A 20739-nucleotide genomic window follows, 5' to 3' on the forward strand; every position below is an offset into this window, starting at 1 on the left:
CTTATGATAATTTCGCTGTGCCTATTGTCATCAGCGGTGTTGACTATACCAAGTAAGAAATTTATTAGTTGTTCAGTTTCTTATTTTTTGTTGGTGTATTTTGTTTCTGATTTAAATTTACTCTTAGATAGAGATATTTAGTAAAAATCTTTTGCTTATTGTTTTAAGTACTCTGCATTTATTTTGAGCAAAACTACAGCGCAGAAAATTATATAGTTTTGTTTTTTTCTGTAAATTGCCAATGTTCAAAGTTTAGCTTTCGGCAGACCATTCCATCAACACCAAAGAAGTGTTTGAGCTTGTGCTAGGCCGAGGGAAACATACAAAATAAATTAATAGAATTAAAGTTTAGCACAAAAAAACATCAAATTGTGAATCCGATTCGAATAGGAACTTATTCTTTATATCAAACAAAGCAAAAGCATAGCGTGGCCGGCTGTAGCTAGCTTCTAAATAAGTCTAAAACATTTTCAGGTTTCTGCCACCTGTGTCTTATATAGACGCTGGTGCTATACATCCAAACAAATTGGCAGCCATCATAGACTACACTATTAGGAATCCATCAACATACAATGCCTACCACAGCTGGAGAAACTCCTACAGCATTCGAGAAGTAAATCACCTGAGAGGTATCTGTGATCTTTGTCGATTACTTAATAATGGCGGAAGAATGGCTGTTCATAGTACGTACGAGACTTTCAGAAAATGGTGGTTCTATGGATCGTTACGAGAAAGATGCTACCCGAAGGGTGCAGAAACATTTTCAGAGTTACTCTCTTATATCAATGTTACTTCTAAGAAGAAAAACTCTAACATTAAAGGACGATACACTTAAATGACAATTTATGAATTAACTAATTTGGTTTGGTTTGTTGAAAATTCATATTAAATATAGCGCTGTTTACATTTTTAGTAGAATACATCTAGTTCTAAACTTAGGTATATTATTTTTTCCTTAAAAGCATGCATAAAAAAATACTCATCATTGAATGATCACGAACTCGTCTCCATTGTTTTCAAGATATTTTTCCGATAGTCACAAAAATGTCATCTATTATCTTTATGCTAACCTTCCCACTAGGAAGTAATAAAAGGTTAAGTTTTGTGACTGAAGGGTGGCGGGGAATGGATACCGCTCTTGTGAATCGACGTAATAATAATAATTGTTATTAATCTGATTAATTAGTTAAGTAATTAGAACTGAGTAGCAGTCATAATACCCTTATCGGGATATCGGAGGTTCTCATGTGAAAAAACTACAATAATAATACAGTTAAAAATTAAATAGAAACCGAAGGTGATTTTTTATTCTAAGCATAACAATTTCTGATAACATTTTAAGTTTGTATAACTCAAATGTCTTTCATCGTGAATGTCGTTCGTGAACCTATTGACTTGGATTTATTTTGGTACCTGCCAGAGGATTTGAACCACGGCTTGGTTGAAACCACTTTTACATTTTAATCCCGCCTTTTTTATTGTCATTACATTATTTCCAAGGTTTCGAATATTTTACAGTTTTAGTGGTCACGAACGCAATCGTATCGTATAGACATGGGCGAATATAGTTCTAGAAAATAAAGCACACGATTAATTTATAATCAGAATGTAATTTATGTAATTTAATTTTTTACAGGTGGTAGGACCTCTTGTGTGTCCGCGCGGGTAGGTACCACCACCCTGCCTATTTCTGCCGTGAAGCAGCAATGCGTTTCGGCTTAAAGGGCGGGGCAGCCGTTGTAACTATACTGAGACCTTAGAACTTATATCTCCAGGTGGATGGCGCATTTACGTTGTCGATGTCTAGGGGCTCCAGTATCGACTTAACACCAGGTGGGCTGTGAGCTCGTCCACCAATCTAAGCAATAAAAGAAAAGTAATTCCAACTTTTTTTTTAGAACAAGGGTATTTTATAACGGATCTATCAATTATTGTTCTTAAAGTTAATTTAACAAAAACTGTATAAATGAACATTTTTAAGCGAAACACTATTTTCGGAACGTTCCTTTTACACTGTGGAACTAATCAAACAGTGCCTTTAAAACAAACAATTTGGCGCTGATTACCATACTGTAGGTAAGTAGGGCCAGTAACAAAGAGCTGATGAATATTCTAACAGCCAGAAAACCGATGCTAACTAGTTGCGACGGAATCCACTTGAGTTGCCGACGGTACACTATTGTATACGTTTTTGAGGATTCCCTTAATGTAGTTATTCAAAGCACACGAATATAATAAGATTTATGTACCTTTTAAACTTTTTATACATTTTGGAACGAAGTTCCTTATGGGACGATGCGGAGGGGTACTCTAACCGGGACAAAACGTCCGTAACGTAAGATGTTTATTAATTATGTATAGTCTTAGTATGATGGCTATACAGTGTCTAGTGTATAGTCTACGTGATGACGGTTATTATTATTATATTTTTCATATAAATATCTGTTTCTTTGTATATTATTATTATATATTTTTTATAAACCATTGTGAATAAAATAAAGTTGTAAAGTAGTTTTATTTTATTATTATCAATAAAAAAACCCGAATTATTATTTTCTTTATACCTCGAATATAACTTAAAATTAATATTTTCATAATAAGGAACTTCGTTCCTATCCGGTGTCCCACGACACCACACATATTGTACCTAGTCAGGTCATAAGTATTGTCACACAGTAAAAACATTTCTTTTAGAATGCTGGCCACAAAAAAGTTTATTGAATTCGAATTTCGAATTGTTCATGAAAATAAAAATGTATACTTTTAGAATTTTACTCATTTTTAAATATGGAGTGAACGCTTAAAGAAGACCGTGTTGCAGTTATTGCGTTGCATCGTTGCGGTTACGCGCCAATTCAAATTTTTAACATACTGAAAAATTTTAATATAACCAAAAGATTCGTTTATCGTACCATCAAACGATACAATGAAGACTCTAGTGTAGATGACAGGTCAAGAAGTGGTCGCCCTCGGTCTGTTAGGACTCCAGCAGTGATAAAAGCTGTGAAGGCGCGAATTCAAAGAAATCCCAAACGTAAGCTAAATTGTTGGCCCTTCAGATGGGGTTAAGCAGAACCACGGTAAAAAGGGTGTTAAATGAAGACTAGGGCTTCGGGCATATCGAAGAAAAACAGGACATCGTTTGAATGCTCGTCTAATGGACCTGAGACTGAAGAGATGCCGCGCTTTGTTGAAGCGGTACGCGGGAAAAAAATATCGGGAAATTCGTTTTTCGGATGAAAAATTTTTTACCGTGGAAGAGAGCTACAACTAACAAAATGATAAGGTGTACGCACACAGTAGTAAAGAAGCGAGCAACCGTATTCCGCGTGTCCAACGAGGTCATTTTCCATCCTCGCTCATGGTATGGTTGGGAGTTTCTTATTGGGGCTTAACAGAGGTACATTTATGTGAAAAAGGTGTAAAAACGAATGCAGTTGTGTATCAAAATACAGTCCTGACGAACCTTGTGGAACCTGTTTCTCATACCATGTTCAATAACAGGCACTGGGTATTCCAACAAGATTCGGCGCCAGCTCATAGAGCGAAGTGCACACAACACTGGCTGGCGGCGCGTGAAATCGACTTCATCCGGCACGAAGACTGGCCCTCCTCCAGTCCAGATTTGAATCCGTTAGATTACAAGATATGGCAACACTTGGAGGAAAAGGCGTGCTCAGAGCCTCATCCCAATTTGGAGTCACTCAAGACATCCTTGATTAAGGCAGCCGCCGATATTGACATGGACCTCGTTCGTGCTGCGATAGACGACTGGCCGCGCAGATTGAAGGCCTGTATTCAAAATCACGGAGGTCATTTTGAATAAACTTTAGTGTCATAAGAATCTATGTTTTGTTAAGTTCATTTTGGTATATGAATGGTTACATAATGAATAAACTTGTTTCAATTATTTTACATTAAACATGTGACAGAATTTATGACCTGACTAGGTATATGCTAGAACAGATGTAACATTTAGTGGAGCTCAATGAAAACTTAACGTTAGGTGAGTATCAAGAATGCTGAAACATTTTAAAGTGGCTTTTACGTTAAGAATTAAATTTACTATTCGTTTGAGTATTTTGCAAATAAACTTATTTTGTATTAACATTTACACGCTCTGTTTATCTGAAACAGTATTATAACGTTTTTCATGGCCGCTTCACATACATCCTAAAAAGCGACTTGGCAAAACTTAATCAAGCAAGTCTGATGAATATTCTAGAAGGCTTGAAGGCACTCTAGTATGAGAGGGCACCACTGAGCCCTCGCTTGAATTATGCCTGGTCAGATCGTCGGTGACTCTGAGACTTGTCATTTGAATAATGCTGCATTTGGAATTGAACTTTAAGCAATTTGCATTAGAGGCTTAGTTATATAATTTCGGGTGTTTTATACAATAATAGTTTTATGTTGTAAGTTTCCCAATATCAATGTAGAGAGGCTAATGAATATTCTAGAAGCCTTGATGTAGGCTTGTATTTAAGGGGACGCCCCGGCGCTCTTGTTTTATGCCTTGTCAGGTTTTCAGTGCCTGATACTTGACTTTTGAATAATCAAGATCTCAAAATTCATTACTGTCTAATATATGAAACGAAATCAAAGATATCTTTAAATAAACCCTGATCTAGTAAATCCATCAAATGTTTTTTAACACTAGAGGCTATGTAGTCTTAATACGCAAATTGAATGTTCAATTTGCATATTAAGGAATCGGTTTATTGTTCTACATTTTTAAGATATATTTTTTGTTGTCCTTGTAGGCAGAGGAGCATACGGCCCACCTGATGTGAGTGGATACCGTCGCCCATGGACTTCAGCAATGCCAGGGGCACAACCCAGCCGCTGCCTACAGATAAACAGTTCACGGTTAGTATATTCGTTGTATCATGCAGGCAGCGGATAGTATCTCTGATTCCTTTCTCCTGATTAAAATGTTTAGAACTGCACAACAACAACAAATTGAAATATTTCTTAAAGCTACTGCATTTGGACTGGGATTAGAACCCAGATCTGGTATTGTATAATCGCTAACCATAGATTGAATGACATGGTCACAGTAATCGTCATCTTATACCTTTAAACGAGCAATTTTTGTATATATATATATATAATTATAATATATAATCTGAATCTCGGAAACGGCTCCAACGATTTTCATAAAATTTAGTATACAGGGGATTTCGGGGGCGATAAATCGATTTAGCTACGATTTATTTTCCAAAAAAGTTGTTTTATTCGTGTTTTCAATAATCAACTTTATCGATAAACTACTTTATGACTCTTCCCGACATCTATTGGCGAATAATGATACTATTTTTCTTAATTGAGGGCAACTACCCGCTTTAAAGACACAACAAGATGGCGTTATAAAAAAAAAAAACGAGCACAGGTCATCATCTAGTTTACCATAACAGTTCTAAAGTTGAATACGAAAATAGCAAATTTAAACTAAACCTGGAAACGAGCCCTACTGAAAATGACTGAATTCTTCGCACATGTTAAAACTATATTAGCTCCGTGTTCAATTGTGTTGGAATTGTAAATTCGACGATATATGCAAGTTTGGATGCGTTAGCGAACGCGCACCTGCTCGTAACTGCATGTAGTCAATTACTACTAGATGTTTACGAACACAATTAATTCGAGTTTACATGGCGAATCTAGGAAGAATTGTCTATATGTACGTTTATACAAGGGTACAAAGGGTAGTTTAACCCGAAACGTGGATATCGTATAAACAATATTAAAAAAAAATTTTAAGAGGTAATTAGTGATTTTAGATATAAAAATAAAATATATTAATTGTTTCAACTGTTTGCTGACAGCCCTGAATACACAAAATAGCCTCAGGTAATTCGTTGAGTTCTACTCGTCAGAATGATATAGACAATAACAGTTCTTTCAACTCATTTAAAACATTGAATACGAAAAATCAACAATATTACTAGATACATATAAACTTCACGTCACTTCTCCAGTGACCCTAGGATACCTTATAAATACAGTAGATGGATCTGCACTCGTTGCCTAGTTTCTTCGATGGTAAATATAGTGATATATGCCTTCATTTTCTTGATTCCACCTCCTCCTGGATAAGGATCTCCCATGATATACACGACGGCTTATAGTAACAAGTCAAACCTAACGTCAGCAAAGGATTATTATACTGTCCTCAATAACGCAATCAACCAGCATACTAACATTGCGAAATTACTTAGTAATATTGAGTCCTGTCTGATTGGGGATTTTTGTCAGCGGCGAGAACGATTTTTTTTCCCTACCTATGCTGAAAGTCTTGAGAGGCTATTTCAGCTACACCCTAATGTATAGGTGAGCTCACGGGGCTCAAACCGGAGTGTTGCTAATACTGGCCCTAGCAAGAGCAGTGCTTCGCAGAATCTACCACCGGCGAGAAACTCAGTGGGCTGTGTCTGTGGGCTGATTCGCTCGTCGAGTCCTTCGTCGCAAGTGACGGGGTCGACGAGGACGGTGACCGGTGCTTGTGGTAACTAAGAGCGCCGTTAATAGATCGGGAGGATCCGTAATGAGGTGTAAGAGAACGATAAGGGAGCTATAGTGTCGCATGGATTTAACGAAGAAATACTCCGATGTTATCTTCATATAGTTACGGAAGGCTTTGATACCGTGCAGTTGTCTACCAATCTATGTATACCAGCAAAATAATTCAAACACATAAAACTCGCATAGTTATCCAATGCTTTGAATAGATAAATATTGTACGTACGTACTTCGTTTCAAGGGAAACAATGAGTTTCAGGGAAACGCTCCGGGCTCCAGCGTAGTTAGCGGTCTTATTAGCCATGCGTTATTTGCATACGAATGAACACCTGCGCTGGTCGTTTTTAACTAACTTTATACAAAAGAAATTTTATTGGATGAATTCAAGCGTCTGCTTCTTTGAAACTGTTTATCAACTAATCTACATAAATTTGCGTCATAGTTCATTGTGATTCTTGAAAAATTCAGTACGCTCTGTCGTAGTCTTAACAGAAACTGCTTTCTGTGTTTGTTGCTGAATACGATATCATTTTTATTCAGGTTAGTTATACCTTATTTTGTTGGGGGATTATGATAACTCTGAAATTTTATCACGATTTTGTGAGTTCTTTAAATTTTTTAATAATTACTAGCGACCCGCCCTCGCTTCGCTTAGGGAGCTGTGATTTATTATTGAGACAGTATTTCTCCACTATTTAATGGATGTTATTATACATATAAGCCTTCATTTAGCATTAAGTAGTTTTAAAGATTTAAGCATACATAGGGATATAGGGACAGAGAAAGCGACTTTGTTTTATACTATGTAGTGATAATCCCAACATTCTATATGACTATTTTACTTGACGATGTAGAGCTATGCTAGTGGATACGAGCTTACGACCCACCTAGTGTAAAGTGGTTATCGATCGTCAATAAAATCACAACGTGAATGCAACTACTTAAACAGTAAGCTCGAAATCGAGAAGTATCAAGAGATTTTTTATTTCACCTAATATTAATAGATAGACACCCCTTGCTTAAAAGCTAGTATTTGTGTGATGTTGCATGTGTGACATTGTTGTGATAAATCGTCTATACTAATTACTATTTTTAGCAATTGGTGCGAAAGATGTTTTGTAATTACCCGACCATTCATCTCTACGGTTTCATTACGATTAAAACTATTAATCGTTGGAGGCAGAAGACAATCGATCCAGACGCATCCACTGCCGAGTCGAGCACGTATATATTTCAATGCATTGAGAATCGACGAGTGTGTACATAATTGATTATGTAATATATATTTTTAAATAAAATATAGAACAGCTTTCTAGTCGATGATATATAATACATAAATAAGTTTCGACATCAAATTCAGTTATAAATATTTCATGTGTGCCTCCCAAATTTTATTATATTATTAATTTTATTATTTTATTAAATTTTATTAATGATAACTGAATAAAGCCAGCAGTTGTTGCTATGATTCATTCTCGATTTTTTACCGATTGAAACAAATGTAGAATTCTTTTAGTGACACCTCTAGTGATCTTTAGAGATCACGCATGTTTAGTGATCTTGTATTTTTTATTTATTTCATTATAATAATATTATTATTATCAAGCACGATGGTGGCGTCATGTTATTTTAAAACAATCGAGAATTATAGCCCTTGAAATGGTATATATGTATATGTTTATTTATTTTATTGCTTAGATGGGTGGACGAGCTCACGGCCCACCTGGTGTGAAGTGGCTGCCGGAGCCCATATATACATCTACAACGTAAATGCCGCCACCCACTTTGAGATAAGAGTTCTAAGATCACAGTATAGTTACAACGGCTGCCCCAACCTTCAAACCGAAACGCATTACTGCTTCACGGCTGAAATAAACAGGGTGGTGGTACTTACCCGTGCGGACTCACAAGAGGTCCTACCACGAGTACGTATATATTTATTGCTAAGATGGGTGGACAAGTTCACGGCCCACCTGGTGTTAAGTGGTTACCGGAGCCCATAGATGTAAACAACGTTAATGCCGCCACTCACCTGGATTCATGAGTTCTAAGGTTTTAGATATTTACAGTACAGCGACTGCCCCATCCTTCAAACCGAAACGCGTTACTGCTTCACGGCATAAATAGGCAGGGTGATTGTACCAATAGGAGCGGGCTAACAAAACACCCTACCGCCAATATATATGTCTCCATACACTATATATACCGAGTAAAATCAAAGATAAACAAATCTGAAGCAAAACAACGATCTGTCCTTGCAACCATGAAACTCCTGACAACACAAATTGATGGATAGCGTCCCCGGGGATCGATCACAAACAGATCTTTGGATAAATATTACTGGTATAGTAACATAATATGTTTATATTGTCGGAAGATAAAAATACCGAAACGATAGCTTCTCAGAAAACTAAAATTTGTTCAAAAACCTATGTATATATGTAGTTAATTTTATTCATTTATTCTTGGAAACGCGTAATTAATCATTTGCTTACAGACTTTGATTATGCTTTTGCCTAAAGACTATAACTTTTTTTTATTTATTGCTTAGATGGGTGGACGCGCTCACAACCCACCTGGTGTTAAATGGTTACTGGAGCCCATAGACATCTACAACGTAAATGCGCCACCCACCTTGAGATATAAGTTCGAAGGTCTCAAGTATAGTTACAACGGCTGCCCCACCCTTCGAACCGAAACGCATTACTGCTTCACGGCATAAATAAGTAGGGTGGTGGTAACTACCCGCGTGGACTCTCAAGAGGTCCTACCGCCAGTATAATAGCACTGGTACAATAGGCTGATGTGCAGATGTTCAATTTACATTTGTGGCGTTTATGAACGCACATTTTTATGATGCGTAAGCCGGAACGCACGAGATGTGGGAAAAAGAATATAGTCTGTGACACGGGAACTTTTTACCGCCGAAATTTTAAAACGAAAAATAATTTATAATGTGTTTAATATTTGTTTGTGCCGCTACAACAATAAAAGATTCTATTGTTCCAACTGTGGTGTTAATTACATAAAACACGACTTTTGAACTCCCTCACATTAATAACGTACTAGGACATTAATCTTGCAAATAGTTCTATACTTATTGATGGGTGAGCGTATTTTAACCCGCTTGTATGGGCACTACTCAATTTATTGCCAAAGAGCGTTTGTAATAACATTGGAGTATTCAAGGAGCTAGCATTCACGTTGAAGGTGGTAGGACCTCATGTGAGTCCGCACGGGTAGGTACCACCACCCTGCCTATTTCTGCCGTGAAGCAGTAATGCGTTTCGGTTTGAAGGGTGGGGTAGCCGTTGTAACTATACTGAGACCTTAGAAGTTATATCTCAAGGTGGGTGGCGCATTTACGTTGTAGATGGCTATGGGCTCCAGTAACCACTTAACACCAGGTGGGCTGTGAGCTAGTCCACCCATCTAAGCAATAAAAAAAAGGCTTTAATGGTGGGGTAGCGATTTTATTATAAACTTATTATAACTCATGTCTCGAGGTCATTTATGTTGTCAAAGTGTATGGGCTTTGATAGCCATCAGGCACCAGGTGGACCAGGTGGTAGTAAATTTAAGTCGTCGTTAAGATCGATATTACTGACTTAACAAGGTGTTCTGTCGGCTATCCTTCAGAAACGGGGTTGAATGACCTGGAGAGAGTTAATGTATATACGGCCGTGTGACCTTGCATAGGTCATGACAGAACGTAACCAAGTTGTTACGAACCTTGTTACAAAGGGATAGTTTACTTCTCTTGTAAATCGTGCGACTTATCGACAACAGAGCCCGAAGGAATGATCTAGCTTTTATAACTATCAATAAAGACTTGCAATCCTCGGGCTTGCACAGTGCACATCTGTGTGCAAACAATCCGTGTAACAGAGCGTTTTTTTCAAAATGTTTTTTTTTATTCCTACTTAAGCTGATAGCCTTGAGAGGCTATTTCAGCGTAACCTTAACTAGTAGGTGAGCTTACGGGGCTCAAACCGAAGTGACCCTAGCTAGAGCAGTGCTTCGCAGAATCTATCGCCGGATCGGAAACGCGACCCACTGAGAAGATTCGGCGAGAAACTCAGTGGGCTGTGTCTATGGGTTAATTCACTCGTCGAACCCTTCGTCCCAAGTGACGGGTTCGACGAGAACGGTGACCGGAAAATGTTCGTTACAGACATATTTCTATGACTATCATAATACAAAGCAAGACTCATGAGAAATTTAGAGTATGCGCAAGTTTGTTGATGCAAATATCTTGCAATATTTCCAAACCGAAGTAATAATTTATTCCCGTACGAGGACCACGGCAGATTACGGGTGCAAACTTTTTGCTTATTATTTAGTTAATTATTTACATTTATAAATTAAAGTATATTTTACTTTTCGATATATAACGAAAAATGAAGATTGTTATAAAAGCTGTTAAAAGAACACTATGAGTAATAGATAACATAGAGATGACACTAGAGCGAATCGAAACTAAGCTGCAAACGGACTAAAAATCATAACAAATCTCCAAAAATAAAATCATCACAAAATCCTTTTCGTGATATAATAATGATGGATTGCGGATCCTTGTCACAGGATAAGTCTAAAAAGTATTCAATAATAAATCGGAGAAACGTCGATCACAGATGGCACACCCGACGCTATGTGGATCTTATTATAATTGTGAAAAAAAAGTACAGCTATGACAAAAATGCATAGAGTATTATATTATATTTAATATTTCAAAAAACTATAGTGCTCACAGAGCATAGAATTTATAAAAGAGCTTAACACATTTAGATGTTTATATCCGCAGAGACTCAGTGTCATGTTTCTTTTAACGTACTTACACCTTCGAGAATGAGAATTGTTCTTGGAGCAAAGACTAACAGATAGGCCCGTAATGCCCATTTAATGTCAACTAAATATTGTAGCGGTTATATAAGAAAGCAGACATAAGTTTTAATTATCAATTATATTGGCTTTTAAATTGCAGTGGGGAAGGAAAGGTTTCTTCCATAGACAGAGAAGTGGGATACGAATTGGGAAGAAATGTTTTGAAATAAAGTAAATTGAATAAACGTCGTAACGAAGAGATAACTAAATAAAAAAAATTAAGCTTGTCGATTTTTATCAAATTGTGTATTGTATATTGTCGATATTTTTCAAATTGTATTGACAGCTGCTTTTGTCCATTTTTTTTTGTTTAATAGGTTCAACAGTTCGCTAATAATTGGAAATACATTCTGGGTGGGAGAGGCGTTAAAAATTTGAAGCTTTCTCTTCGTGTTTCAAGGTATCTGTGGGCTCCTGTAACCACTCAGTAACAGAACCATATACACCAGTTACAACTTATTAATGACAATTACCATTTTCTCATCAATTATTCACTGTGTTGGTTTTTTTGTCAACATTCTAAAACATGATATTTGATTTAATGTTCCGTGTGGAATCAAACTACCCGACATTCAGACGAACTTTGCTATTTGAGGCAGACTGTATATTGTTATTTAAAAAATTTTCATACATATTTTTCAAATAAACTTAACAAACTCATCCGTTGACATGAATCCCTATAGTCAGGATTCCACCATTTTCTGAAGTTTTTATAAGAATTATTACTTGAGTTACTGTTCAGTTTGGCACACAAATCACAGACATTAGTCCTAGATCTACGTGTGTAGTGATAATGATTTTTCCAATCGAAGAAATACTCGTACATGTTCCGATTTTTGATAAGATAGTCTATGATCGCTCCTAGTTTCTTCATGTCGAAAGTCAAGGTATTGATGTAAGAGCCGGGTGGTAAAAATCTGAAAAAAATTAAATACAACTTATGTCAAAATTGTTGTGGCTTTTTTAACGAACGTAGTGTAAGTTGAGGTCGTAATAGTATCATTGTGTTATATTATGCTTCGGTTTAATTTGAAGTCGGCTCTCGATGTAAAATACACGATGCCATAGTACCAAATTATTAGCAAGGTAGATACAGTATTATGTTTATGTGACTTAGATTAGGCACATATTGTACGTCCAAGCTGTTTCCCCAATAGCAAAAAAAAAACTGTGTCAATCAATCTTTTCTGTAATATTATATTACTATTATTTGTTAATATACTACATATAATAAATTATATGTTTAACATTTATTTTAACAAACGTAATTTTCTGACCTATTATAATCAGCGCCTCCCATTACTACTGGTATAGTAAAATGATTCATTGCTTTAACAACTTCATCAGTAACGTAATCTTCCTCGAACATCTCTTCCAAAATTAGTAAGAAGAAATAACGCTTTTCTATCATTTTGTAGCATTTTAATGTTTTGCCTTGGGGACATTTATTATTACTGCAAGGACCATATGTATCCAAACTGTAATTATAACCTTTAAGTTCATTTTTGAGCTCTTTAACGAAGTCTTGATGTCTATTTTTGTTTTTACAATTTGTTAAAATCCACGCTACAGCTCTATCTTTTGTTTTAAACCTCTTCGTAAGTTTATTGTCGTGTTTCATTTTTTTTATCCATTGTATTTCTTTAATCGGACCGATTTTAGTATTGTTTTCGCTGTATATATCAAAGTAGGGATTTACGATATCTGAATCTAATCTGTGAGTCCATGTAAAATTAAAGAAATCGTCAAAATCATCATTGCAGATTGGTGCCTTCCCGGCAGATTCCAAAGTTCTAAAAATGTATTTCTGTGATGGTACACGCGTGAGGTTAATGTTTTTTCTGTGTACATTTAACAAGTCTTCTCCTTCAAAAACAACAGCATCAAAGTGTTCAGTGCCTCTTAGAAGGCTCTTGTTGTAAGTTATGTAGCAATTAATGTACTCGCACTTCTGTTTGATGAATATCTTTTGTCCTGTTTCGTATTTCAATACTTTCATACCGCCATACCGATACGGTTTTTGCGTTGGCTTCCAAATAAATATATATTTCAAGTCTGTTGGGTACCTTGTGTTTGTGATGCTTGAAAAACTTTTCGCTTTAAGAAACTGTGGTAGTAGAGATATTATCAGCAGGCATATCACTAACGTTGAAAATAAAATAAATTTCCAAACGATTTTTCTGAAGGTGTTCACGAATGTCATTTCTTTCACTTGATATTTGTACATAGTTTAATGAAAATACTTTTTTAATTTTCATCAACGCTGTATTCGTGATGCCAGGAGTACTACTGATCTACTATAAAACGTATGAATGAAAATCTATTGTTTGTGTTTATAAAGGGATGCTAAGTTTACAAACTTTACCAGAATAATAGTGAAAGAATGCGTGTTCATGGTTTTATTTATTTATTTGATTAAGTTGTAAATTTACTGTTTATTGGTTTTGTTGACAAGTTGATGAATGTGACTTCCCGGATAAATGTTCTCGAACATTTATTTGGCAGTTTAACAAATTTTTGATAATATACCTACTTATTACTGCATTATAAAGTTAATATTTCTAATTTTAGATATTTGAATGACATTTTACTCAAGGTATTGTATATCCGTATGAACTCGGCAATAATTATAAAATATAATTAAACTTAAAATTTCACACATGCATATTTTTTTAGGAAACCATTTTTAATCTCGCCGATATATGTATGGCACATCGTAAATACCTACCCGCGCGGACTCAAAAGAGGTCCTACCACCAGTAATTACGGACATTATAATTTTGCGGGTTTGATTTTTATTACACGATGTTATTCCTTCAGCGTGTAAGTCAATCGTGAATATTTGTTAAGGACGTATTTCATTAGAAAAATTGGTACCCGCCTGCGGGATTCGAACACCGGTGCATCGCTATAATATACGAATGTTCTGGACGTCTCATCCTTTATGCCACGACGACTTATAAACTTTCTAAGCTTCTAAGCTTTTTGAATTTGATCTCATGTCTTAAGGTGGTAATGCTAACCAAGCATCACAACAAAAAATCACACATTCAATATCAGTTACGCTGAGAAAGTGTTTTCATCCATAAATTAAATGTTGAAAACGGAAACGAGTTTTTCATATGGCACTGTAGGTTCAACTCGCTGCCTTATATCGTGAAATTAAACACATAAATTACGTAAAAGGCATTGTGGGGAAACGCCTTTATATTGTATCGAAATATTATGTACGTTAAGTCATTAAAGATGGATTTCGTTGGCTATCGCAAGCTACTTCTATGCAGATTTTAGAAATTGAATGTTCTGTCAGATTCTGAAGTATCCGCTATTTGGATAAGACGTCTGGTGTGCTCGTCGACATGCGATTATTAGGATACTGATGGTAGGACCTCTTGAGAGTCCGCGCGGGTACGTACCACCACCCTGCTTATTTCTGCCGTGAAGCAGTAATGCGTTTCGGTTTGAAGGGTGGGGCAGCCGTTGTAACTATACCTGAGACTTTAATACTTATGTCTCAAGGTGGGTGGCGCATTTATGTTGTAAATGTCTATAGGCTCTAGTAACCACTTAACACCAGGTGGGATGTGAGCTCGTCCACTCATCGAAGCAATGAAAAAAACATTTATATCTTGAGTTTTATAGCAGTCATTTTATCATATAGCCTAAAAGGTGGTAAATGAGTCGGTGATGAAGAAGTTACTTTTACATTGTCCCACTCATTAGTTAGGAAATCACAACTATTTGTATTTATCGGATTCAGGGATGTCATTCGACAAAATATAGCGTGCACAATATTTTAAGTAATATTAGTGAAGCAAAAACTTTGTATCCCTTTTTATGAAAATTGCGCGGACGGAGGAGTATGAAATTTTCCACACTTATAGAGAATGTAGAGAAGAAGTGCACAATGCTAATATTTTTTTTAAATAATGCATAAAAGATACATTAAATCAATAAAGAAAATATTACACACACTAATACACACACGCATGCATACCATTTATTGTCAAACTTTTGTTCTTGACGTCTGTTGTCAAATTGATAATAGATTAAATACTGTTTGTCTTTGTTAATATTTTTTATAGTGTAGTCTTGGCGAAATTTGTCATTAATTAAAGAAGTATAAAATACAATCATAATAATGTACAAACTTACAATTCCAATTAATTATAGTCGAATTTCGACTACTGCGGGACCTCTAGTTTTAAGTAATTTTCTAAAGAAATCCTCGTTGTCCTGTCTAAAGTAACTGATAAATCTAAAACTAAACAATAGCTGACAGTTTACAAATGAAACGAATCTAAAATCCATTATCGTTTTGTGTCTAGACGTTATAAATAAACATTATCGGAATGAATTTCGTGCGAACATCAATTTATTTAAAATACGACCGTCAATTATTTTCTATTCAATACCCTTTCTTCAAATTACGGATTCCTGCAGGGCTCTCCGTTCCGGTAAACAGCGGGATCATTACTTCGAATTGCTTCGAGGTCTATTTGTGTTGTATACTTGTTGGTGATCACGAGTTTGCTTGTGATAAAAAAAAAGTATTTTAATACTTTTTTAACATCAAAACGTTTCTGTCGTGAATTAACGTTAACAAGACTTCGGTGACAAAGAATATTAAGTTATGTTAGACTTTCATGTTTTGTATTCAGTTTTGTTCTGTATAAAGCTTCCATACACGTCAGCAAAGGATTATTATACTGCCCTCAATAACGCAATCAACCAGCATACTAACATTGCGAAATTACTTATTAATATTGAGTCCTGTCTGATTGGGAATTTTTTTTTCCCTACCTATGCTGATAGCCTTGAGAGGCTATTACGGCTTCACCCTAACGTGTAGGTGAACTCACGGGGCTCAAACCGCTAGCACTGGCCCTAGCAAGAGCAGTGCTTCGTAGAATTTACCATCGGAACGGAAACCAAACCCGCACTGAGAAGATCCGGCAAGAAACTCAGTGGAATGTGTCTGTGGGTTAATTCGCTCGTCGAGCCCTTCGTCGCAAGCGACGGGTTCGAGGAGAACGGTTACCGGTGCTTGTAGTACCTAAAAGCACCGTTAGTGGATCGGAAGGATCCGTAATAACGTGTTTTGGGCGACGTCGACTATTTACCATTCTGTCTACATGATCGGGTATGTAATTTCCAGCGGCCATGACAAGAGGGCTCTCATGTCGTGCCGCCTTCTCAAAGTGTTGAATGGAGAGTGCAGTCTTTATACGACACAATTGAGATTCAGACCTCATGTTTCAAGATGGTGGTGGCATGTGGTGGTGGCGTTGTGGCATTCATGTTGTTAGTTAATACGTCTGTATTCGTATCGCAATTGTAATTTATTTCATTATTGCATCGACTCTGAACATGTTAGAGATATTACTATTATTGATTAGGAATTCGCAGGAAAGAAGACACGTAAAAAGATTATTGTATTCTACAATGGCCATGCTTTAATGTTCCCAAAAACCGATTCAGTTCCTAAAATTCCACGGTCAGACAACATTTTTTAGCGTAATGCTGCTTTTGTACTGGTGGTAGGACCTCTTGTGAGTCCGCGCAGGTAGGTACCACCACCCTGCCTATTTCTTCCGTGAAGCAGTAATGCGTTTCGGTTTGACGGGTGGGGCAGCCGTTGTAACTATAATTTTTTTTTTTTTTTATTGCTTTGATGGGTGGACGAGCTCACAGCCCACCTGGTGTTAAGTGGTTACTGGAGCCCATAGACATCTGCAACGTAAATGCGCCACCCACCTCGAGATATAAGTTCTAAGATCTCAGTATAGTTACAACGGCTACCCCACCCTTCGAACCGAAACGCATTACTGCTTCACGGCGGAAATAGGCGTGGTGGTGGTACCTACCCGTGCGGACTCCCAAGAGGTCCTACCATCAGTGATTACGCAAATTATAATTTTGCGGGTTTGATTTTTATTACACGATGTTATTCCTTCACCGTGGAAGTCAATCGTGAACATTTGTTGAGTACGTATTTCAATAGAAAAATTGGTACCCGCCTGCGGGATTCGAACACCGGTGCATCGCTACATACGAATGCACCAGACGTCTTATCCTTAAGGCCACAACGACTGCAAAAGACCTTAGAGACCTTAGAACTTATATCTCAAGGTGGGTGGCGCATTTACGTTGTAGATGTCTATGGGCTCCAGTAACCACTTAACACCAGATGGGCTGTGAGCTCGTCCACCCATCTAAGCAATAAAAAAAAAGCTTTGAAATTGTTTTTTTTTTGCCGTTGCTTCTTAGTCGAAGATGGCTCTTAAGGTGTGTATTAGTATAAAACAAAGCTCAATTCAATATACATAGATCGATCACTCGGTCACAGTTGTTTGGGTGCCGCTACTCAACTTCGATTGGCGTTCAAGGAAGTTATAGAGTGTAACCGTGGTGCAACCTGTTAAATAATATTTTTATTGTATTAAAACAAACTAGAGGCCCCGCAGTAGTCGAAATTCGACTATAATTAATTGGAATTGTAAGTTTGTACACTATTATGATTGTATTTTATACTTCTATAATCACAAATTTCGCCAAGGATACTCTATAAAAAATATTAATAAAGACAAACAATATTTAATATATTCTCAATTTGACAACAGACGTCAAGAACAAAAGTTTGACAATAAATAGTATGCATCAGTGTGTGCGTCAAATACATGGTATGTAGTGTGTGTAATGTTTTCTTTATTGATTTAATGTATCTTTTATGCATTATTTAAAAAAAATATTAGCATTATCTCTATGTTCTCTATAAATGCGGAAAATTTCATACTCCTCCGTCCGCGCAATTTTCGTAAAAAGGGATACAAAGTTTTTACTTTACGTATTAATTATAGATAACGTACGTATTGATTAAAAATAAATAAGGTAGCGTTGGTACAAAAACTTCGTCTTGATATTTTTATTTTAGTTAAATATTAAGTTCGGCATAGGGCGTTTAAGTCTTGCTTATTTTCTGTTGTTACGGTTCAAATTGTCGACACTTGAGTACAGATTAGCTTCGTTACCCCGCGGCGAATCGTGAATCTGATCTAGAGACGTAAGGAGATTCCATCGATATTTGTTCTGTAAATTTATTGTTTAGAGATTATTTTTGGTAATATAAGTTTATTACGGAATATATTTATATAGTAAGGTAAGTTATTAATTTATTTATTGAATTTCTTCTGCATTTGATGCACTATCACTTGAACATGGTCTTTTGGTAATTTATTCGGCTTTCGCGAATCTATCTATATATATAAAAATGAATTGCTGTTCGTTAGTCTCGCTAAAACTCGAGAACGGCTGGACCGATTTGGCTAATTTTGGTCTTCAATTATTTGTGGAAGTACAGAGAAGGTTTAAAAGGTAATTAATTATGAAAATGCTCGGAATTAAATAAAAATAACAGTTAAAAACAAAATTGATGTGTCCCCCGTCGGATGGATTCTTTTGTTTGTTGTTGTGTTTATTTTATACAAAAGTTTAGGTCTTTTATTTATCGATTGAGGCACTACGAAATCTGCCGGGTCAGCTAGTCGTAAATAAAATTAAAACTACTTTTATAGTTTAATCTGGTCTTTATTTATGTCATAAAGTTATTACCGACGTTTCCAATGTTTTTTTTCATTAGTCATTTTCGTCATTACCGAAGGTCGTGTCTAGCTTGAAGTGTTGATCTCTTGATGCACCATGCTTCTCCAAGCCTTCCTGTCCTCGGCGGTCTTTATAGCCTCGGTTATTGGCAGGCCGGTGAGCATTTTTACCAGATCTAACCAGCGGGTGGGTGAGCGGCCGTATGATCTTTTCCTGTCAACCTGACCAACTACCATCAGCTTCTCCAAGCTATCAGGGTCTTTACGAGAGATGTGACCGAAGTACTTGAGAATACGATGGAAGCAGATAGCAGACAGTTTTCTGGAAAGTTCTTCTTTGTTTGTTCTTCTTTCTTAAATAGTTTCGGTTCCCAATTGATTGTTCGCAATTTGCAACTGATAATTAACATGAAATAAATAGCATTCGCTCTTTTTATTACTGGTAGGATGACCCTCAGTTTATTTGAAATGGTTACCGGAGTCGGAATGCAACAAACGATTCAGGGAAGGAATAGAGTTCTTATATCCACCCGAATTAGCAATTGCACAAAACTTACCGTATTATTAAGTAATGTTATTCCTTCCTCGTGAAAGTCGTTCCTCAAATAGAACAAATGAACGTAGAGAATTTTCTCAACTATATTACTATTGGGCTATTTCATCTTAATAACGATAAAAATTCAGAAAAAAAAAATTTAATTAGACCAAAAAAAAAGCAGGAAAAATGTAATTTGCTAAAATGGGATAATAAAAAGGTGTGCCTAAGTTTGCCCAAGCTTTTAAAATTTATTGTTAACTAGCTAACCCAGCAGACTTCGTAGTACCTCAATCGAGAAATAAAAGACCTAAACTTTTGTATCAAATAAACTTAAAACAAACAAAAGCAATCCGTCCGACGGGGGACACATCAAAGGTAAAACAAAATTGTTATTTTTGTTTAATTCCGAGCATTTTCATATTTATTTACCTTTTAAACCTTCTCTGGACTTCCTCAAATAATTGAATACCAAAATTAGCCAAATCGGTCCAGCCGTTCTCGAGTTTTAGCGAGACTAACGAACAGCAATTAATGTTTATATATAATATATAGATTATATAATCATTTAATATAAATATTTAATTGCTCTTGCAGTCTATCGACATTAAGTATCGACAGAATCACAGCACTAAATGTTTCCGAGTGGTCGCGCGAGGAAGCTCGCGGAATAATGATTTCTTTGAGAAGGCACTGTTTGAAGCGCGCCATTACTGGCTCTCAGATACGTCTGTGCGCTGTACTTAATAGCAGATCTGATGACGATTCTAATTGTTTTCCTTACCTTTGTACGATAAAAATCGTATTCACAATTATTTGAATGGGTCCCATTCTTTAAGTTGTATTTGAATTTTTTGTGGAGCTTTTGATGGTATCTCTACATGATTCAGGATGTAATTTGAATTCGGGGTTTTAGAACCAACCAACCTTAAAGAAAGGTGGAAGTTCTATTTTTGCAAGTCTGCTGCATAGCTGCTGTCGCACCTTACAATCCAAAATGCATGAATGAAATACGGCCGAAATGCGTAAAACGGTGAAAGCTACCTAGGTTCAAAATCTTCTATCAACCAGGAAATATCAATTTTGTTACATACGGGTTTGACCAATTCAAAAAGAAAAGTCATAACGCGATATTCTTTTAGGTCGCGGTATTTTTTCGATAAACGCTGTTAAAGCCGGATACCACATACCTAGAAT

The 20739-nt window shown here is 36.2% G+C and overlaps 1 protein-coding gene across 1 annotated transcript; it reads right to left on the reverse strand.

Moving 5' to 3' along the window:
* Window positions 1-12031: 12031 nt before the first annotated feature.
* On the reverse strand, window positions 12032-13633 carry LOC114239478 (lewis-type alpha-(1,3)-fucosyltransferase). The gene is made up of 2 exons (XM_028169724.2): window positions 12684-13633; window positions 12032-12323 (listed from the first exon to the last, which is right to left on the reverse strand). Exons 1-2 carry the CDS (start codon window positions 13631-13633, stop codon window positions 12032-12034), a joined length of 1242 nt encoding a protein of 413 aa, XP_028025525.2.
* Between the last annotated feature and the right edge of the window lie 7106 nt (window positions 13634-20739).

The sequence above is a fragment of the Bombyx mandarina genome, chromosome A1 (assembly GCF_030267445.1).
Source record: "Bombyx mandarina strain Sakado chromosome A1, ASM3026744v2".
Lineage (NCBI taxonomy): Eukaryota > Metazoa > Arthropoda > Insecta > Lepidoptera > Bombycidae > Bombyx > Bombyx mandarina.

What these genes read in the sequence shown, in the direction of transcription:
- LOC114239478 (XM_028169724.2), bottom strand. Translation starts at nt 13,633, where the DNA reads ATGTACAAATATCAAGTGAAAGAAATGACATTCGTGAACACCTTCAGA. An exon ending in GGAGGCGCTGATTATAATAG is followed by an intron (nt 12,324 to 12,683) that starts GTCAGAAAATTA and finishes AATTTTTTTCAG; the next exon opens with ATTTTTACCACCCGGCTCTT.